The sequence below is a fragment of the Conger conger genome, chromosome 19 (assembly GCF_963514075.1).
Source record: "Conger conger chromosome 19, fConCon1.1, whole genome shotgun sequence".
Taxonomy (NCBI): Eukaryota; Metazoa; Chordata; class Actinopteri; order Anguilliformes; family Congridae; genus Conger; species Conger conger.
In genome coordinates, this window is record NC_083778.1 from 16840477 (window position 1) to 16863538 (window position 23062).

Consider the following 23062-nt stretch of genomic DNA (forward strand, 5'->3'; position numbering starts at 1 on the left):
CCGGGCTGCTGCTTAAATGTTTGTTTAACCGTCAGATTCCTGGTGAGGAGGGAGAGGGAGCGGGTTTCCCCCCTCGCTCCTGGGCTGTAATTACATTACATTACATTACATTACATTACATTACATTACATTATTGCCATTTGGCAGACGCTTTTACCCAGAGCGATGTACAGTTGATTAGACTAAGCAGGAGACAATCCTCCCCTGGACCAATGCAGGGTTAAGGGCCTTGCTCAAGGGCCCAACGGCTGTGCGGATCTTATTGTGGCTATACCGGGATTAGAACCACCGACCTTGCGGGTCCCAGTCATGTACCTTGACCACTACGCTACAGGCCCGCCCTGTGATTGCTCTGTAGGATGTGGGGCGGCGGGGCGCTTTGTCACTAATAGGCTGTGTACGGTCCCCTCCCACGCCGTCTTCTGCAACGCGCTTGAATAGCGGCCCTCTGCAGAAAGACACATTGTTCTCCCACCCCCCCCTGCTACATTCACGGCTAAGAGCGGGACGGAGAGAGGAGAGGGGGGACGGAGAGAGGGAGAGAGAGGGAGAGGGAGAGAGGGACGAGGGAGAGAGAGGGACGAAGAGAGAGGGAAGAGGGAGGGAGAGAGAGGGAGGGAGGGAGAGAGAGAGGGAGGGAGGGAGGGAGAGAGAGAGGGAGGGAGGGAGGGAGAGAGAGAGGGAGGGGAGGGAGGGAGGGAGAGAGAGAGGGAGGGAGGGAGGGAGAGAGAGAGGGAGGGGGAGAGAGAGAGGGAGGGAGAGGGAGAGAGAGAGGGAGAGAGAGAGGGAGAGAGAGAGAGAGGGAGAGGGAGGGAGAGAGAGAGAGAGAGAGAGAGAGACGGAGAGAGACAAAGAGAGAGAGAGAGACGGAGAGAGACAGAGAGAGAGAGAGACGGAGAGAGGGACGGAGAGAGAGAGAGAGAGAGAGGGATGGAAGAAGCTCGTCTGTGTCCCTCAAGTGTGTTTCAAGGGGGGGGGGAAGAGAAACGGCAAAAAGAAAAAGTCCCGGACCGCTGTTTTGGGGACGCGTCGCCCTGGCAACGGGCCTTTATGCGGGCAGAGAGAGAGAGAGAGAGCTCCTCTGAGGTGTAAACATGGCCGCTAATACGCTTTTACTGCGGATGAAACGCGCCGCGCCGGGGGGTCACGGGGGGGAAGCGCGGAGCCGGGAGCTGCCACAGTAACGGAGCTTTCTTCACTGGTTTCTCTGGATTTCCTTCCTCTCCCCCCCCCCCCCCCGGGGCCTGCTACGGTCCTATTACACTGACACTGCTTTTCTCTGCTTTTTAAATCACCGTCCGTCCCCGAAATGTGTCCACGGTGAACGCTTCAGTGCTTGCGGTAAACACAAATTGTTTTGGTACGCCCGACAGTGTCTGTGGCAAACCTCCGAGACAGTCAACAATGTCAACTGATGAACAACGACAGACCGCCGCCCCCCCCCCCCCACCACATCAACAGCCTTTGAAAAGCTGAAACGGCTTTCGTATACCTGCACTCAGGAGGTGATTGAATACATTTGATTATTCAGAAGCAGCTGAGAAACCGACCGTCCAATTACTTTTGGTCCCCTAAAATCGGGAGGAACTAGGTATGATACACATGACCTGATATGGATGTACATAGTCTGCACTCCAACCACATGTTCATGGTTTCATGTCCAATGCAATGTGCTGGAGTCCAGAGCCAAAAGAACAGAAAATGTCCAAAACTGTCCAAATACTTACGGACTGTATTGTATCTGTTCACCGTTGAGGTGGACAGTCTGGAATTGCCAGTTGAATTAGGCACTGGAATTATGAGTGGAATCAGGCTCTGAGTTCAGCAATTTCCAGGAGTTGGACAGTCTGTTCTAATCCTATAGACTGAGTGTGGAGCGGAATTGGAATAATTGGAATTGGCTTGGGAGCAGAATTGTGATTGGGAGTGGAATTGGCTTGGGAGCAGAATTGGAATAATTGGAATTGGGAGCGGAATTGGAATTGACTTGGGGGCAGAATTTGGATTGGGAGCGGAACTGGGCTTGGGAGCGGAATTGCAATTGGCTTGGGAGCATAATTGTGACTGGGAGCAGAATTGGGATTGGGGGCGGACTTGGAATTGGCCTCAGGAGCAGAATTAGAATTGGTTTGGGAGCGGAAATGGAATTGGGAGCAGAATTTAAAGTGACTGTAAAGGGCCTGGAAGTAGTTTAAGGTTGTAACCGGCTGACCTTAATGTGGAAGTCACTTCAGGGTTATTAAAGTGAGGGTTATTAAAGTGAGGGTTATTAAAGTGAGGGTTATTAACGCAGTGAGACTGCAGTGGCAGACACTGTGCTGGTTTGAGCTGAATCTGAATCCGTTCACGCCGATCACCAGCTGAATTAGCTGAACACACATCTGCAGCGGTCCTGAGCCAATGCACTTCTCCGCGTTATCAAACTTAACGTTTTTTTGTTTTTTTCAAACAACCGTTCTGACCGAAAGTGATTTGTCTCGGCACGAAATGTTTTCCCCCGTCTTTTGATTTTCACGAGATTTGTCACAAAGCGTTTATGGGGCGTTCATTAAGTGTGTTATGTAAAAATAAATAAAGGAATGTGCGCTCCTTTTGGGGCGCTGAGTGGGGCTGTGTTTGTTCTCAGTGTGTTAACTGCTTAAACGGGCCTGTAAAATAAAGCCGGGACCATTAATCCCCTAAATTACAGACAGTTACTCCCCTGACAACACACTGGGACCCCGCTGGGAGGCCGGCCGGGCACTGAAAGGATCCCAGCGCTGAGACTCATTAGGAATTCTGCTGAAGGAGTGTGGGTCTGTGTGTGTGTGTGTGGGTCTGGGTGTGTGTGTGTGTGTGTGTGTGGGTGGGTCTGTGTGTGTCTGTGTGTGGGTCTGTGTGTGTGTGTGTGTGTGTGTGTGTGTGTGTGTGTGTGTGGAGATCTGTGTGTCTGTGTGTGTGTCTCTGTGTGTGTCTGTGTGTGTGTGTGGATCTGTGTGTGTCTGTGGGTCTTTGTGTGTCTGTGTGTGTGTGTTGTGTGTCTGTGTGTGTGTGTCTGTGTCTGTCTCTGTCTGTGGGTCTTTGTGTGTATCTGCGTGTCTGTGTCTGTATATGTGCATGTGTATCCATGCGTGTGCATACATGTCTGTGACCAAATGTCCCCTGCGTGTGTGTGTGTCTGTCTGTGTTTGTGTGTGTGTGTGTGTGTGTGTGTGTCTGTCTGTCTGTGTTTGTGTGTGTGTGTGTGTGTCTGTCTGCGTGCTTGTATGTGTGTGTCTGTGTGTGTCTGTGTGTGTGTGTGTGCTGAGTCTGGCAGGAATGTTAAACTAATTTACGTGCTCATAAAAGCTGAGCGGCAGTCCCCAGGACGTGGAGTGTATGTGTAATGGGGCTCTCTGTGCTGTGAAAGAGGATGCTTTAAATCTGCTCCATTCCCATCCAGCAATCACACACACACACACACACAAACACACACACACACACTGCCCTCCATCACACACACACACACACACCGCCCTCCATCTCTCACACACACACACACACACACACACACACACTGTCTCTCACTCTCTCTCTCTCTCCCTCTCACTCTCTCTCTCTCTCCCTCTCGCTCTCTCTCTCTCCCTCTCCCTCTCCCTCTCTCTCTCCCTCTCCCTCTCCCTCTCTCTCTGTCTCCCTCCCTCTCTCTCTCTCCCACCTCTCTTTACAGACGGGATGAACTGTATGAACAAGGAACACGGCTGCGCCCATATTTGCCGGGAGACGCCGAAGGGGGGCGTGGCCTGTGAGTGCCGACCCGGGTTCGAGCTCGCCAAGAACCAGAGAGACTGCACGCGTACGTATGTCCCCAGCGGGGGACGGCTTCCCCGATGCTCGTGTGCTGTCCCGGCGCTGTTGGGTGTGTATGTTCTGTACGTCTTGTCATGAACGTGGGCTGACGCTGGGGTAGGGGGGTCGGAACCCCCCCCGCCAGAATACATGTCAGCAATAGCGGTGTTAGGTTGAGTGTTGATGGTGTCTGTATGTGTGTGTCTGTGTCTCTCTGTGTGTGTTGTGTCTGTGTCTGTACGTATGTGTGTGTGTGTGTGTCTGTGTGTGTGCCTGTGTCTGTACGTATGTGTGTGCCTGTGTCTGTACGTACGTACGTGTGTGTGTGTGTGTGTGTGTGTGTGTGTGTGAGTTTGTGTGTGTGTGTGTGTGTGAGTGCGTGCGTGCGTGCGTGCGTGCGTGCGTGCGTGCGAGTGCGTGCGTGTGAGTGTGAGTGTGAGTGTGAGTGTGAGTGTGAGTGTGAGTGTGAGTGTGAGTGTGAGTGTGAGTGTGTGTGTGTGTGTGTGCGTGTGCGTGCGTGTCTGTCTGTGTGTGCCTGTGTCTGTACGTACGTGTGTGTGTGTGTGTGTGTGTGTGTGTGTGTGTGTGTGTGTGTGTGTGTGTGTGTGTATTGCACAAACATCCTCCTCTCCTAAGTCGCTCATCACATGATCTGTGTCACAGTGACTTGTAACTATGGAAACGGCGGCTGCCAGCACACCTGTGATGACACAGACGTGGGGCCTGTGTGTGGCTGCCATCAGAAATACGCCCTGCACTCTGACAGCAAGACCTGCATCGGTGAGTCCCTGGAGAACACACACACTCACAGTCCCTGGAGAACACACACACTCACTCTCACACACACTCACACATGGACACACACTCACACACACACACACGGACTCACACACACTCACACACTCTCTCACTCACTCACTCACTCACTCACACACACTCACACACACACACACACACACACTCACACATACACACACACTCACTCACACATACACTCTCTCTCTCACACACACACACACACACACACACACACACATGGACACACACACACTCACACACACTCACTCACACACACACACACACACACACTCACTCAAACATACACTCTCTCTCTCACACACACACACACACACACACACACACATACATGCCCTGCACTCCAACAGCAAGACCTGCAACACACACTTGCAAACACAGGTACACACACACACACACACACACACACACACACACAGTGCCTTTGCCTTTTGGTGAGTGTGTAAAATGGCCAGAGACGGCAGAAGACCAGCTCAGAGCTCACAGGAAGGAAGTAATTAGCGCTAATTTAACGACGTCACCTCCTCCAAGCTGCCCTCCCATACAGGAAGGACGTGATTTTTGGGTAGCAGAAGACAAATGAACGGTCCAGGTAAGTCCTGTCCCCCCCCATCCTCTCTCCGTTGGACCTCCATCTTGTACCCCCCCCCTCTTGGTCCAGCGTTTGGGGCGCAAGTAAAATTGCGCCAAACCCGATGTTTTGCTATTGACCTGGAGGGCCAGATTAGGGTGCCCCTGTCCCAGCCTCAATCACCTCCTGAAGGGCTTGTGTGCGTCGTGTCCTTCCTCCTCTCACTGAATTTACTCATTTATTTATTCACTTTTTGCTGGAAGATTCCAGATATATCCTCTATACCACTGGGTCTGGAGAGCCGGAAGCTCAATTAATTAACCAGTTTGACCTGCTGAGGTCACAAGGGTTAAGCCAAGCTAAAGTAACAGAAATTATTGTACACACACCAGCCCTTCAGGGACCAGTCGTCTTACCTTGTGTCCAAACTTCTCTTTCCTGTTATTTTGGAAGTCCAATGTTATATTTTCACACTTTTAGAGGTCGACAATGTTGTGTGTAAACAACATTTTACAGGCAAATATAATTAGAAGTTTGCGGTTTAAAGTTAGTAATTTGCTACTTGGAAACAGTACCTTCCAATTTTTTGATTCACGGAGTTAATTTCGTAAAAAAGCCTGTCCTGTTTCCGCACTTAAGACCCGGGAGGCTAACCCCGCGGGACAGTCGGTCTGAAAATGACGGCGATCCTGAAACGGGACCGTTAAATGAAGTCTCTCCCACACTGGGGGGGGGGGGGGGCCCGGTGAAGAACGCAGCCTCCATTTTGTGACAGCTGTTGCCAGGCAACGAGATCGAAGCGCAGCTATACATCACACGCAGCCTCATTATTGATTATTATTATTATTATTATTATTATTATTATTATTATTATTTATTTGGGTATGTGGTTGTTTTTTTTGTCCCCTGATAATCTTTCCTTTCCAGCTTCGGCGAGAAGATCCCGCTCATGGAATGTGGAGGAAAATAAACAAGTGTTTGAAGCGAGGGGCGGGGGGGGGGAAGCCCTCACCTCTCCGTCAGACAAGAGTCCCTGTGTGTGTGTGTGCGTGTGTGTGAGGGGGGGGGGGCCCTGCCGGCTACGTAACCCCCCCCCCTACCCTCCCACCCCCCCCTCTCTGTAGCGCTCCCCTTCTCTGTAGGCTCTCTCGCTCCTCTCTCTCTCTCTCTCTCTCTCTCTCTCTGGTGATAGTTCCTGATTGCCTGTCTTGTCTCAGCATTGACGTTCGGAATTGAAGAAGTTTCTAATACCAGAAAGAAAAGTCTGTGAAACACTAAAAGTGAGCAAAACGCCCCCCAAAAATTGGACATTTGGGAAACTTCAAAAATTACGTGATTCGAGCGAACATCTCAATTGCAGCCTGATCGAACCAGCCAGTGCAAACTTAGAGTAAACGCCCCTCTCTCCACACCCCCCTCCCCACCTATCAACATTGGAAAGTACATCAATCAACTTTTTCCTTGCGAAAAAAACCCCTGACCTGGCAACCCTGCCCGCCCTGCCCTGCTGTCCCGAAACCAGTTTCCTTCTGCCTCGCCTCTGCCCAAAACCCCGCCCCCTTTCCCTGACCCCGCCCCCTGCCTGCAGCTCCGCCCATCACGCACAGAGTTCCATTCCAGCCGCATGCTCCTCCCCTAACCAGTTTGGCTCCTCCCTCTCATTCTGTCTGTCTGTCTGTCTGTCCGTCCGTCCGTCTGTCTGTCTGTCCCCCATCTCTCTCTCCTTCACTAACTCACTGCCCCTATTTGGTCGCATGGGAGAGCCTGTCTTGTATTTTCTGTCTTTTTTCTTTTTTTTCTTTTTTTTTCTACCCCCTCTCCCCACACCCACTCAGAATGAAAATACCCTAATAGTACCCCAAACCAACCCCCGCCCCCCCCCCCCCCCCAACTCCTGTTTTAAATGCATTTCCGTAGCTGTAGCGTACTTATTAATTTTCCCTTTTTCGAATGTTTAAATTTTTTTATTTCATGTTTTTTATTTATTTTTTTGGTTTGCTCGCTAAAAACCCCCCCGTCCTCCCTCTCCCGGGCCCCTTTAAAGAGGGCTTTTTAAACGTCTGATTCCTTTAGTTTCTTTTGAAGAGTCCTTAGAACTCTCCTCTCTACACAACCAACCCCCCCACCCCCACCCCCAAAGCCACCCCACCCCCGCCCCCCCTTCCCTTCCCTCTCCAGCCCTCACTCTCCTCACCCTTACATTTCAAAAAGGAGTCTCCATTCATTCATTCCAGAACCTTCTCCAGGAAGTTCTGTCCCACTACGCCTTCTAGTGTGGCGAGGGCCCCCCGGACTCTTTTTGAAGAGGCTTGGAGGGTCTCCCGTCTCCCGAAAAGGGCCCTTTTGGGCCCGGTCCTCCTCCACAGGTCTTTGTACATCAAAGCCGCCGCATTTACAAAAGGCCTGAATGTACAGAATAAAGAGGCACTAATTACCGGCCCATCTCCCTCCTTATTGAGGTGCATCTTCAGAAAGCGATTGGACCCAGGTCCACTCCCCAAATTACACCCCCCCCCAACCCTCGGGATTGGTGCGCCATCGACCCTTGCCAGTCTTAGGGCCGTCGTTACGGTAACCATGGCCCCCCCCGCCCCGCCCCGCCCCCCGCCGGCCTTCTGGAACCTTCCCAGCGGTGAATGTTGGAATGCCAGTTGCGATGTGTTCCATAGACAAACAGGCAACCAGCACTGCCCCCAGATTACAACTTCCTGTTTGCATGCCCTTCCTGTTTTCATTAGAACCCCCCCCCACCCACCCCCAGTTTTTCTACTTTTGTTTGTCATTGAACCCCCACCCCATACTGTATGTCTTTTTGTTAATTTATCTATTCATTCTTTTCCCGTGATGTCACTGAGCCCCTCCCCCTTTCCGGTCCGAGTGTGTCTTTCTCTTCTATAACTGGTACTGAATATTAAATTAAATTTTATCTAATCTTAAATTAATTACATTTTTTAGCCGCTTACCTTGTCTTCGTCTCCCTCTCCCTCTCTCCTCCCCCCATCACTCTCTCCACCTTCACCCCCCACTTGTACACTCACTCAGTTTGTCTTGGACACGTCACCCCCACCCCCTCCGTTTCTGATGCGAGGGACTCGTTGTCGTAATGTGGCCGTTCGATACGGAAGACAGAATCTGCAACCACGACAACAGCCACAGCCAGGAACGGAAAACGACTGCCACCACCACCCCCACCCCCCCCCTAAAAAAACAAAACAATCCCTTCCCCAATCTATCCTGGGATTGTTACCCGTGGGATTAACACTCTAACAGGGTTTTTTTTTTATTTATTTTTTTTATATTCATTATTTTGGTGCATCTTGGCGGCTTCCTGCTTCTTGGCTTTTTTTGGTTTTATTTGGGGGGCGGGATATTTTTTCCATTTTATTTTTGGCACAAAATGGCGCCAATGAGCCTTGAGGCGGGGCGGCAGTGGACCGGGCTTCACATTAACCAACTGCTCCATGTCTGTTCCCCCCTGTCACTGTGTTTTAGAGAGAGATGAGGCTGCAATTGAGAGCTCTGAGTTCAATACCACGTCACTAGCTGATGTGGACAAGCGGGTGAAACGTCGCCTTCTCATGGGTAACTCTTCTCTTCCTCTTCCTGTGTGTTGCTATGGCGCTTGTGCTTGTTTCCCCTCCTCCTTTCAACCCCCCCCTCCGCCCTTTCTTTTTGGTTTCTTTTTTCTTTTCTTTTTTTTTTCCTTCCCTATTGGTGCACACATTTGTTGAGGTGGAGTAAGGGTTAGTAGAGGCAGACACGGCGTGACCCCTGTCCTATAACCAGTCTCTCCACGCACCAGAGATACTGCTGACGAGACTTGCCATTTCGCCATAAGCTTCCGTTCTGCCCGCACACATACGCATCGACAAAAGAAAAAAAAAATAATAATAATTTTAAAAAAGTGAAGTGCAGTCTCAGATTCTTGCCAGTAATATCTCTGGCTATGCTGTAGTTTCCATTGAAAAAGGAAGAGGCTCGTTCCCTGTACCGTGTGTTTATTTTCGACGACGGGTTGACTCAGCGCGTTTAACTTTGGTTTGCTTTATCCCCGTGACCTCTCGCCCCGTGGTGACCCCTGGCGACCTGGCGTCTTATTGGTCTCCTCAGACAGGCAAACAGATCTCTGGGGCCCTGGGATTCAGTGAGTGCGAGGTCACGTTAGGCCTCTCTCTTCCAGGGATGCTCATTTCCCCGGCCGCCGGGTGTGTTTGTGTAATAGCCTGAGCGCTGGGATTAGCATTTTGTCTCAGGAAGGTATAATATGGGCATCCTACACGTTTGGGAATTTTGGCAGCGGTGTTTGGGTTTCTGTGCACCCACACATCCTGTAGCTCAGTCTTAATGCAGGTCTTAATGCACGCACATAGCACACACACACACACACACACACACACACACACACACGTTCACCTGTGCACATAAACACACACAATTACTTGCACGCTCACACACATTTACTCATGAGCATGTTAAAACAAAAACAAACACAAACACGCACATTCAGACACGCACTCACATCCGCACATGCACACAAACACACACGTACACTCAGACTCACGCTCACACATTCAAACACACCCACACACACATTCATGCACACACACACTCTCACACTCTCTCACACACACACACTCACACACACACACACTCTCTCACACTCTCTCACACACACTCACACACACACGCACACACACACACACAGACACCCACGTGCACACACACACACACGCACACACACACACACTCACACACATGCACACAGACACCCCCACACACACACACACACACACACACACACATTCAAACACACACACACACACACAGACACCCCCACATACACACACACACCCCCACATACACACACACACACACACACACTCACACTCACACACACACACCCCCACATACACACACACACACACACACACTCACACTCACACACACTTGCACACACTCTCACACACACACACACACACACACCCACACCCACGCGCACACACACACTCACACACACCCACACAGTCACACTTACACACACTTGCACACACTCACGCACACACACACACACACACAGACACCACACACACACACACACTCACACTCACACACACTTGCACACACTCTCACACACACACTCACACTCACACACACACACACACACACTCACACACACTCACACACACACACACACACACACGCTCACACACACACACACACACACACATTTAAACACACACACACACACACACACACACACACGCGCGCACCTCGGCCCCCTGACTGACAGCAGCGGGGCGGTCCCCCCCCCTTTTTGAGAAGCGATTAAAAACACAAAAACAAAGCGAGTCGGGGCAGGGCGGCGGGAGGGCGGTGGGCGGCGGTGTGCGCTAAGCCCGCGCCGCGGCTCCATTCATAACGCAGGGCCGTGCCGGAGTCACAGGGTTCGTCCTGGACGGGCCCCGCGTCTGGCTGGCTGGCACGGGGCTGCTGTTTAGAGAGGCCCGCTCGCTGCCAGATCCCGCCCCGCCCTCCGCCGTCCCGCGCCGGGCATATTTGGGATGGGTCACGTGATCCGTCTCCGTGAGGAGGGGGGGGGGGTTCTTTAACCAACCGGCCGGTGAAGGATCGCAGCGTCCGTTTGTCGCAGAGGCCAAAGCCTGGATAACGGCCACAACACACAGGTTCAGAACGTGTCCCCCTAATTATTTTAAATTATCTAAAAATATTCTGCCAACATCTGAAAATCTTTTCCAAAAATAAAAACACTTCACAGAAGACTCTAGGTTAAATAAAATTTTAAAAAACCCATACAGAAGCAAACGTAGGAGTTTAATGTTTAGCTCAAGAGTCATTTGTCGACAGATAACTGGCTTAACCGCCATATTGTGCATTTCAGTTGCTCAGGGTCATCTCACAGTTGTGAAGATTTTCCTCAGGGCTGCCCAACTCTATTCCTGCAGTTCAACGGTCCTAAATTTAAGTAGAAGCACCAGATTCTACGAATTAGCAGCTCATCAAGATCTCTAGCTGTTGAATGAGGTGTGCTTTGTTAGGTTTGGAACGGAAACCTACAGGACAGTAGATCACCAGGAATAGGGTTGGGCAGCCCTGCTCTAGCTGTTGAATGAGGGGTGTTTTGTTAGGGTTAGAGTGAAAACCTACAGGACAGTAGATCACCAGGAATAGGGTTGGGCAGCCCTGCTCTAGCTGTTGAATGAGGGGTGCTTTGTTAGGGTTGGAGTGAAAACCTACAGGATGGTAGATCTCCAGGAACAGGGTTGGGCAGCCCTGCTCTAGCTGTGAATGAGGGGTGCTTTGTTAGGGTTGGAGTGAAAACCTACAGGACAGTAGATCTCCAGGAAGAGAGCCCTGCGCTGTTGTTGTTATGATGTACCAAGTGTCATTCCCACAAGCTCAGAGTTCCAGCTGTGCTGTAGCGATGCATTGCTGCTCTGCACGTTACCCATCAAACCACACAAATCTACACACGAATCTACACACAAATCCACACACGAATCTATACACAAATCTACACACGAATCCACACACGAATCCACACGCAAATCCACACACAAATCCACACACAAATCCACACACAAATCCACACACAAATCCTCATACAAATCCACACACAAATCCACACACAAATCCATACACAAATCCTCACACAAATCCACACACAAATCTACACACAAATCCACACACAAATCCACACACAAATCCTCATACAAATCCACACACAAATCCACACACAAATCCATACACAAATCCACACACAAATCCTCATACAAATCCTCATACAAATCCACACACAAATCCACACACAAATCCATACACAAATCCTCATACAAATCCACACACAAATCCACACACAAATCTACACACAAATCCACACACAAATCCACACACAAATCCTCATACAAATCCACACACAAATCCACACACAAATCCATACACAAATCCACACACAAATCCACACACAAATCCTCATACAAATCCACACACAAATCCACACACAAATCCATACACAAATCCACACACAAATCCTCAGACAAATCCACACACAAATCCTCAGACAAATCCACACACAAATCCTCGCACACCTGCTAGCCGCTGTAACTCATGAGTGCTTGGCTCCAGATATCTGTTCTGCTGCCACACGAATAACCCTCTTCTGTCTCGTGTCAAGGTCAACCGTAGTAATGTGCACCTTAATCACCAAACAGCTCCTTAGCTGGTGAAAGCCAGAAAAAAACTGAACAGTAAAATTAAGTTAATGTTGCGATGTGTTGAATTATATTATCCCTGAGCTATCATAGTAAAAACAAACAAAAACAAAAAACGGTTCTGTGCTTTCCGGCTTTCACTGTGTAAGGTGCTAAACTGTAGCTAGAGATGGGATATCGCCCACAAATTCATCTTTCATTCTTTTTTTTTTTTTTTCCTTTTCTTTTTTTTAAGTTTGCTGTGACCCTGGCTTATTTATAGGAAGTAACTGAGCTGCTAACTCGACTAATCACTAAACCACTAAACCACTAAACCACTGCTTCTCCTTTCATCCAGGGGGCTTTGGGCAGGACTTGCTGTCATGTTTCTTGGTGCTTTGGCCTTTTTTTTACTGATGACTATCAGTGCATACAGAAGAATACTAATCGTCTAGTTAACGCACTTCTGCCATGGATTGCCGTGAACTAGATTAGTACAGTAGTAGACCCCCCCGTTATGGGGCGTACTGTCCGTCTCCAAGCTTATTTGAGGTTCCACCGGCTGCTGAAGCAGTCTTCATTTTGAAAGAAACAAGAAACATTCTTGTCTTCCAGGCAATGGGTTTTCCACCCATATAAAAATTATGTCATTAAAAATGGTATTTTATATGAGAGCTCAATCTTGGAAATGAAAATCGGTGGACAATTTACATCGTAAAAAGTTTTTTACTGTGCTGCTGTATGTCCTCAGAAGGATTTTGGTGTGTATGTGTGTGTGTGCCTGTGTCTGTGTGTTGGTGCATTTACGTGTGACTGAATTTTGGTCTGAATGGGTCAATTTGATTTTATTAGCTAAATCTTGCTGGAACAGATGTTTATTAAAATGACTGGTCTACAAAAAAAAGTATTTAGATATGAAACATCTGTAGCTTTTGGACTTCTGGATCCAATTGCGAATAATAAAATTAGCAGCAACTTCAAAAACATGCCCCGGTCACAAATGTCAAAACGAGGGCTGCCCAGTTGAGTACAAAAGGGATGTTTCCGGATAACGTATCCGCAAGCCGTGCGTACGGCTTTCACTAGCCCCGGCTGTAGCATTGCTCTTCTTTGCAGAATCAGTGTGACAATGATTTTTCATTGCCATGGACTGCGGAGGAGAACCAGCCTCTGAACGCGTGGTTATTTTTGTCCAACCCTTATCCGCTCTATCGCCGAATCAGGTGTGCACTGGAGTGTGGCATTAAAAACAGACGTACGGGGGGGGGCCGTGGTGGCGCAACAGGCTAAGATGCGGACTTGCGGTTGCAGTTCACTGCAGTTGCACACCAGGGACTGGGGTTCGATTCCCGCTCCTGCCAAAAGCCAAGTTTGGCCGGCTCTCGTGGCGCAGCAATAATTGGCTCGCCGCTCCAGAGGGAGGGACTTGGCAGGGTTAGTAGATCGCCGCACAACAAAAAGCACCTTGGGGCGCCTTGGAATCACGGTCACGAGCATGAGACGAGACGGCTTGAAGAAGGCGTGTCGCTCTCCTTCGGGCTGCCGAGGGACGGGGTGTGGGCGATATATCTGGTTCTAACTAATTTGATTAGATGGGTTACAATTGGCTACCAAATTGGGAGAAAAAGGGAAAAATCTGAAAATAAGACAAAAAAACAGATGTACGGTAACTGACGGATTGATTTGGGGCAACACCTTTCATTTAAATTAGGAACACAGACCCTTTTCTCTACACTTTGTTGTTTGTATCAACTGGGACCTGTATCACAAAGCAGGATTACTGAGCTATTAGACTTATTTGTTAGACGTATTGCTCTTCTGCTGCTGTAGCCCATCCACTTAGAGGTTTGACACGTTGTGTGTTCAGAGATGCTCTTCTGCATACCACTGTTGTAATGGGTGGTTATTTGCGTTACTGTCACCTTCCTGTCAGCTTTGACCAGTCTGGCCCTTCTCCTCTGACCTCTCGTTAATAACTCGTTTTTTTGCCCGCAGAACTGCTGCTGACTGGATGTTTTTTGTTTTTCGCACTGTTCTCTGCAAACTCTAGAGACTGTTGTGTGTGAAAATCTCAGGAGATCAGCAGTTTCTGAGATACTCAAACCACCCTGTCTGGCACCAACAATCATTCTACAGTCGAGCTCACTTCGATAATATTTCTTCCCCATTGAAAAACAGCTGAACCTCTTGACCATGTCTGCATGCTTTTATGCATTTAGTTGCTGCCACATCATTGGCTGATTTAAATATTTGCATTAACAAGCTGATGGACAGGTCTGCCTAATAAAGTCATCACTAAGTCTATGTACAATATAATTGGTGTGAATGGCGAAATGTTTAAAACTACTTGGAGAAATGGCTTTCACCGCTTTAGTTGTATTGCATAAACTAATTTCCACCCAACCAGGCTGTTGAGAGAGGCAGGGGGGTGGGGTAAGAAAGAAACTTTGTGCTTAAGTGTGAATTGAAGCGACTTGAAAATAAGTACGTGTGAAGCCCTGTTACATTTTTGGCTTTGTCTCGGGGACCTGACTTTGAGTGCGGAGAAGAGCCGTTTTGGGAGAGGGTGTCTGGCCCACTCCGTGTGCTGTCTTTGGCCATTATTGAGCCACTAAAACATTGACTCTTGGGTGCAGTTTGACCAGATACATTCGGAAAAAAAGGTTCAGAGAAGGGCAACCAGATTGCTGCAAATTATAAATGTTTATAAGGAAAGACTAAACGTGCTTATTTATCTTCATAAAAAGGAGACCTGAGGCCCTGTTTTCTGGCCGGCGCCTGGCGTGTTGCAGGCTGGCGTCCTGTTGATCCCTGGTGTGAGGGCGAAACCACGAGACGATCCCGACCCCTCTGGTCCTTGTGGGATTTGCCGCGCTCCAGAGTGGGAGGAGAGCCCCTGCTTGGGGCGGGTCCGTTAAGAGTGAGCAGCTCATTGCCATTTTGGCCATTGGCTTATTCCAATTTTCCCGTCAGACAGGTCCGCCATTTGCCCTCGCTCACCCCACCCGCTCAATCGCTTCCGAGCTCGATCGATTTTCACATTTTTCAGTTGGTGAGCTTTGTTGACGTATGCATTTTCACTATTGTTACTAAATACTTTATTCAGAAAACTGAAGAAAAAAACGTTCCATACAAGAACGAAAAATTACGAAAAATAACTTAAATATTTAAAAGCTCCAGAAAGTGGACTATCGCTTTAAGCATAAAATAATTGTGTTGTCAATACGTGGATATTTCAAGGACGGTGTATTATTCATGTTGTGTGAGACCGAGACCGAGACCTAGACCGAGAGAGAGGGAGAGCACACAAAGAGGAGTTTCAAGGCTATAGCCATTTTACAATTTGGGAATTTAAGGAATTTAAGTAAATACGCCCCCATGTGCTAGACACATGTGATGGCCAGAAAGCCAATGGTGATATATTGACCTCCCCAACAGAGACCAAATAAACAGTTACACCTCGTCTCAGATGTAGCTGTGCAGCGTCTGTTCGAGGCTAGTCCTCTCTGACAGTTCGTTTAGGAACAGAATATTCAAATAAAGCATATTTTCGTTGTTATGCAATGAGCGAAAAAGCCCTTTGCAGCCAAAGAGAAAGCCTCACGAAGCCCAAGGAAGATGGCGTTCGTCCTAAATGAGCGGACATACAGTACTGTGCAGACGTCTTAGGCACCCGAGACTTTATTATAAAGGTGTTTATTTGTGTGTGTTAGTATGAAGGAACACGTTTGAGATTTCCAAATATTCATTTTCCAAGAGATTTAATTTTTTTAAAAAGTAACATATTACTGTAAGCAATTGACTACTTTTTACATAAAAACTTGATCAAGGCTGTCTGAGATCAGAAGCAAGGAGCCAACCAGAAGAACTGTGGCAAGTTCTCCAACATGCTTGGAAATACCTCCCTGCTGATTGTCTTATAGAACTGCATGACAGCGTTGGCCATCTTAGAGAAGTGATGTAGTTTTAATGCCGAAGGGTGGTCACAAAAATATTGATTTGATTCAGTTTTTAACTATTCTGCCAAATGAATAAATGTAATGTAAAATGTATAGTATGTTTATTTAGGACCTTTCATTGAATTATTTTTGAAAATCTTATCTGTACAGAATGTTATACAGGTGCCTAAGACTTTCGCATAGTACTGTATCTCCTTTCATTTCTATGTGAGCTTATAGGAACATAGAGCGTGCTGCATAGTGTGTGGACTATGTATATTACATCACATTAATGGCATTTGGCCGACACTCTTATTCAGAGTGACATACAGTTGATTAGACTAAGCAGGAGACAATCCTCCCCTGGAGCAATGCAGGGTTTAAGGGCCTTTCTCAAGGGCCCAACGGTTGTGCGGATCTTATTGCGGCTACACCGGAATTAGAACCACCAACGTTGTGTGTCCCAGTCATTTACATTATAGGACTATAGGACGTGCTTTCATTTCTACAGGGAAATACTCTCTAATAAAATCAGACAATCTGCTCTTTATAACCGCACATGCTTTTGATTGCAAATGTAAAATTATGGAGTACAGAGTAAAATCAAGAAAAATACAAATGAGTTTTATTGTAGTGGTATGAAAAGAGACAGATAATCGTGAAATGCTTGTCACTGGAGTGGTACCCGATAGCTACATAAAATTGTACTCCAAGTCGGCAATATATATATATATACATATACATATATATACACACCCCTCCCAGTTGCTTTGGTCGTAACCTGTCGTCGTGCATTGTACATTGTGACATCGCCGTACCAGTGTCGTGTCCAGTGTTCACATGCTATGATATTTCACCAAATGTAGTGTGACCTCCAGGTAGTTTTAGCGTACTATTTTATGTAACCATTGATTTGGACATACTCATGCTATTTTGACATACTAGATAGTATGCGAGCATGTGATTTCGGATGCTGCCAGTGTCTCCGGCCACGCCCATCAGTTGCACCAATTGCTCAATTAATTGCCTGGGTGGAAAGAAAACTAGCGCCGGATTTTGGATTCGCGGGCCAGATTTAAGGACGCCTGTCCTAAACCTTCAGAGCTCACAATCCACCTTGTATTTCATGAGAAAATATACTTTCAGAGGCCCTTCTGTTATTAAAATGTACCCTAAAATCATATGTGCATATGTGGAATTTCAAATATTTTCACTTTTCAAAACAGTCGTGTTTATACTGGAACAAATGGCAGGTGCAGTGTTCCACAAGGCTGTGTGAACGTCACTGCGATGTATATTATGTGTAGTCTCACAGATTTATTTTTGGCATCTTTTGACCCACCTCAACCTCTCCCATAACCCGCAGTTGTGGAGGCCCTGCTGATAAACATGCAGTGCCCCAGAAACCCTGTCCCCAGGCGGTTCTACAGGGGCATTAAAAGCACACGGACGTCCAGTCATATTGTACTCCTCTCTATTTTAGTCATTTCTCATAGAAGTTAAATGCAGTGAGACTTCCAGTGAAGTAATATACATATAGTATACATTTAGTATCTAATCCAATCAAAAAAAGCTATCAAAAGTACACCACATAACACGACTATAAAGGTTGTGGTAAATATCAGATGAGATCCCTGTATTAAAGTTGCGCTTAAGATCTCTCAATCTGATTACAGTTTGATATCCCTGTATTAGATTTGGGTTTGAAACCCTGGTATTAGATTTGGGTTTGATATCCCTGTCTTAGATTTCCGTCTAACATCTCTGAATCAGATTACAGTTTGATATCCCTGTATTAGATTTAGGTTTGAGATCCCTGTATTAGATTTGAGCTTGAGATCCATGTATTAGATTTGAGCTTGAGATCCATGTATTAGATTTGAGCTTCAGATCCATATATTAGATTTGAGCTTCAGATCCATGTATTAGATTTGAGCTTCAGATCCATGTATTAGATTTGAGCTTCAGATCCATGTATTAGATTTGAGCTTCAGATCCATGTATTAGATTTGAGCTTCAGATCCATGCGTTAGATTTTGGTTTGATATCCCTGTATTAGATTTGAGCTTCAGATCCATGTATTAGATCTGAGCTTCAGATCCATGCGTTAGATTTGTGTTTGATATGACAGCAGTGTACCTGTGCTGAGGTTGGTGGGTGCTGTACAGGGCTTTGGGCTCGGCCCATGTGAGCGGCGGTATCGGGGGCGGAGGTATGCGGAGGGGGCGGGGGGAGGCGTCCGGCGTGTCAGCCGCGGGATGCGCGTTTCCCGGCCCTCCGCAGAGCCCTGGGGGGCCGGGCCAGCTGGTGATGAGGTCTGCTAATGACAGGGCGCAGGGCTCTCAGTATAAATCACTCGGAGCTGTGCGGATCCAGACGTTACCGTGCCAGACTCGGGAGAGGGGGAGGGCCAGTGCGCCACGCCCCTGGAGCTTGAGTCCGCCGCGCTGACGCTACCGGCCCCTTCGCCCCTCTCCCACCGGCTGTCCGCCTCGTTTTAGCGCCGCGCGTTCCTCACACCCGCCGGACCAGGGACGTGTTAGGCCTCAGGCTCTGGTCTGAGGGCGAAACCACGTCCGCCAACGATTGAGTGTTTCATCAGGCAGTAAGAGCAGTCGTCTGGTGGACGGAGGGTTGCCGGTTCGTTTCCCCCGTCCTGGGTGTGTCGAAGTGTCCCTGAGCGAGACACCTAACCCCCTAAATGGTAAATGGTTGGAATTTATATAGCGCCTTTATCCAAAGCGCTGTACAATTGATGCTTCTCATTCACCCATTCATACACACACTCACACACCGACGGCGATTGGCTGCCATGCAAGGCGCCGACCAGCTCGTCAGGAGCATTTAGGGGTTAGGTGTCCTGCTCAGGGACACTTCGACACAGCCCGGGCCGGGGATCGAACCGGCAACCCTCCGACTGCCAGACGACTGCTCTTACTGCCTGAGCCATGTCGCACCAAATGCTCCTGACGAGCTGGTCGGTGCCTTGCATGGCAGCCAATCGCCGTCGGTGTGTGAGTGTGTGTATGAATGGGTGAATGTGAAGCATCAATTGTACAGCGCTTTGGATAAAGGCGCTATATAAATGCCAACCATTTACCATTTAATGAGGCCCCCTTAGACTCATCCATCCCTCGTGTCCAGTGGACTGGTTGCTTGACCCCCCCCCTGCGAGGCAGCCATCTCTCAGGGACTCAGTCGCAGGGCGTGACCTCGTTCAAACTCAGAGAGGTGGGCCGACACAACAGCGAATCATAAAACTCGTATCGCGGGTTTTCTCGGGGAACTAATGGGTTCACGGACATTGATGCAGCCGCGTCTGGCATCGGGGTTAAACCCCTCGTCAAACTGCTGGCGAGAAAAGGAGATTTTTTTTCTCTTTTTGTTTGTTTAAAGAGCGCCGGCTCTTCAAAGCGCACCGAGCGGGAAGCGGCGGAGTGCAGAGTGAAGGCCGGGGCGGAGGCGCTCTCAGATCTCCCGCCCGCCGGCGGCTCGCAGTGTGGACGCCACGTGTTCGGGATCCACGCGGGTCGACTTCCTGACAAACACAGTCGCCATTTCTCCAGCTAAAAAAAAAAAAACTTTCCTCTATATTCGGTCGTGTTGGCTCTTTTTCACGCCACATATTCTCTGTGCTCCAGCTCAGCGTTAATGACATGGGCTCCGCGGCCAAATTTGCCGTCTGGTCTGAAAGTGTTTACGCGTGTTCAAATACAGGGATATCCAGATCAAATTTAATTCATGGATATCAAGCTCAAATCTAATACAGGGATATCAAACTGTTATCTGATGCAGGGATCTCAAACACAAATCTAATACCGGGATCTCAGACTCAAATATAATGCTGGGATATCAAACTGTTATCTGATGCAGGGATCTCAAACACAAATCTAATACAGAGATATCAAACTCAAATCTAATACAGGAATATCAAACTGTTATCTGATGCAGGGATCTCAAACACAAATCTAATACCGGGATCTCAGACTCAAATATAATACTGGGATATCAAAATCCAATCTAATTCAGGGATCTCAAATATTATGCTGGGATCTCAAATCTAAACCGTGGAGTGTGTGCTATGTGTTCTTGTGCTTAATTGGCTAAAAGGTTTTCACACCTTGTTCTGATTGGGGGGCTGATTGGGAGGCAGTCCTGGGATAGGCAGCCGAGACTCTGCCTCTCCCCAGAGCTGGAGTTTGAGAGCCCTGCTCTGGCATCAGTGACAGGGCCGTAAACAGAGCGTGATGGACGCTCGGAGTGGGCGGTCTGTGGAGCGCCGTTTAATGAGCAGAGTTTGAGATCTGGGCCCGCGGGTTGATGCAGCGGACGGGGCCCCGCTCCGGGGCCTTCCTGTCTGAGGGACGAGGCCCCGGCCGGGGCAATTAAAACCAGGAATACGCCAATTTAATTTGGCCTTGTTCATGTTCTGTACACTGCTCTGCCCCCCACGTATGCGGACACACACACGTACACATACACACACTCAGGCACACACTTACACGGACGCACGCACGCACGCACACACACACTCACGCACACACACACACACACACACACTCATCTCTGTTCTGTTACTAACGCCAGTTAATTCGTTTCAATCTCAGAGCTCATGCTAGCAGCTGAGAAAGATAAAACTCTGCAAATACAAAAATGCTTTCTTATAATTACGCCACAGTTGTGACGGGTCTTTAACGGTGGCTAATTAAGGAGGCGTTAGCTTGCCTGGCAGAGATTGTGTCCATTGCGTGTATTACTCAGGGGGGACCTTGGAAGGACTTTTCTGGTCACATGGGTAACCCGGGGTGGGGTGGGGGGGTTTGGGAATAGTGGAAAGTGGTTGTGGGTCTGCGTGTGAGAGATGGAGAAGATTTCGGGAATCGAGCAGAAAACCAGGATCCACTGCGGTGCTTAAAGCAGGTTTCTTACAGAATGATAAAAATGATATTTTTATACCGCAGGGTATGCATAAACAAACTCATTTTCACTTCTACGCTCTGAAAAACATACAACATACTACTCAGTGTATCCGTAAAGTGGCTTGACCTTTTGATGTGTGTGATAGGGTGTCTCTGCTGTGGATGACCTGTAGTACCTTCCTGTAACTATACATGTATGGCTGTCAGATAATATCAAACCCACATTACACAAACTCATTACTTTTTTTTTCTTGTTATTATGTGTGTACTTATTATATTTTCCTCCCTGTTTGAGACTTCAGGCACCTCACTACAGAACCGTGCACGTCTGTCAGTTACCTCAATGCTCTTTCCAGTTCTGGTTTTCAAATATTTTAAATAAAAGGGCCCAGCCAAGAACACAAGATTTTGGGTATGTGCTTATTTTTTTTTATTGGTCACCAGTGGGGATTATCTGAGAAATTGAACTGTCAATCAAAATTCAGATTTATTTATTTTATTTTTATTTTTTTTCCCCACTTGATGCAGCCGGGTGCAGCACTAGGAACGGGACCTAGAGTTTGGAAATGTGGGTGTGTCTGTACTGAGTACAGAAGTGTATGTCAATGAGATGAACTGATTAATAATTTGTATGCTGTGTGTTTTACTCTCTCCTGCTCCTCCTCCTCCCTCCTCTGTTTACCCAGAAACCTGTGCGGTGAACAACGGCGGGTGTGACCGGACCTGCAAGGACACGGCCACCGGGGTGCGCTGCAGCTGCCCCGTGGGGTTCACCCTGCAGCCCGACGGCAAGACCTGCAAAGGTGTGTGTGTGTGTGTGTGTGTGTGTGTGTGTGTGTGTGTGCTGCCCCGTGGGGTTCACCCTGCAGCCCGACGGCAAGACCTGCAAAGGTCAGAGGTCATTCTGTTCCTCAACGTGTGTGTGTGTGTGTGTACAGGTGTGCGTTTGTGCAAACAGGTGTGTGTGTGTGTGTACAGGTGTGTGTATGTGAGCGTGTGTGCGAACAGGTGTGTGTGTGTGTATGTGAGCGTGTGTGCAAACAGGTGTGTGTGTACAGGTGTGTGCGCATAGTATGTGCAGAGTCTAAGCATTTTAGTGTGTGTGTGTATATTTGTGGGAGAGTGGGAGAGAGGGTGTGTGCCTGTACGCAGGTGTGTGTGTGTGTGTGTGTGTGTATTTGTGGGAGAGTGGGAGAGAGGGTGTGTGCCTGTACGCAGGTGTGTGTGTGTGTGTGTGTGTGTATTTGTGGGAGAGTGAGAGAGAGGATGTGTGCCTGTACGCAGGTGTGCGTGTGCGTGTGCGTGTGTATTTGTGGGTGTGTATACAGGTGTATGTTTTCCCCATTAGCGCTCCACAGTGTTCTTTGAGGATGGCTGTTGACTTTGGGCCGGGGTACGGTGGACTCCGTGGGCTCTGGGCACGTGCGAGCCGCGCGATTCGTGCGGAGCTTTAATACACGTTATTGATTCACATTAAAAAAGGCATTTTCACCCCGACGCATTCCTGCGCGTAATGACATCTGAAGGTCACGGGCACGGCCGCCGACTGATCCGGGGCCAAAACCAACCGTCCCGCCACGGAACGCAGCGTCCGTTTGTTTTTGTTTTGTGCCTGGCGTTGTTTTCCTACCGTCCCCCACTTCCGAAATCTCTCCGCTGGCACCCATCGCGTTTCGCCCCTCCGTTCTCCAAAAAAAAAAAAAAAAAAAGTCAAACTCCCAGATAAATGGTCTGTACACAAAATAGCGCGGGGTTTTTCTCTAAATAAATACCGCACTCAACAATTTGACCTCCGGGGGTCAC

General features: G+C 48.4%; 1 protein-coding gene across 2 annotated transcripts in view; it reads left to right on the forward strand.

Moving 5' to 3' along the window:
• scube1 (signal peptide, CUB domain, EGF-like 1) overlaps nt 1–23062 on the forward strand; it is a 98527-nt gene that overhangs the window by 33915 nt on the left and 41550 nt on the right. The window contains exons 5-8 of one of the 2 annotated variants that reach the window (XM_061229456.1): nt 3689–3814; nt 4471–4587; nt 8687–8776; nt 21946–22062. In XM_061229456.1, coding sequence (XP_061085440.1) covers nt 3689–3814; nt 4471–4587; nt 8687–8776; nt 21946–22062 — 450 coding nt within the window. The remainder of the gene's footprint in view (nt 1–3688; nt 3815–4470; nt 4588–8686; nt 8777–21945; nt 22063–23062) is intronic. The other variant, XM_061229457.1, reaches the window with a different exon arrangement.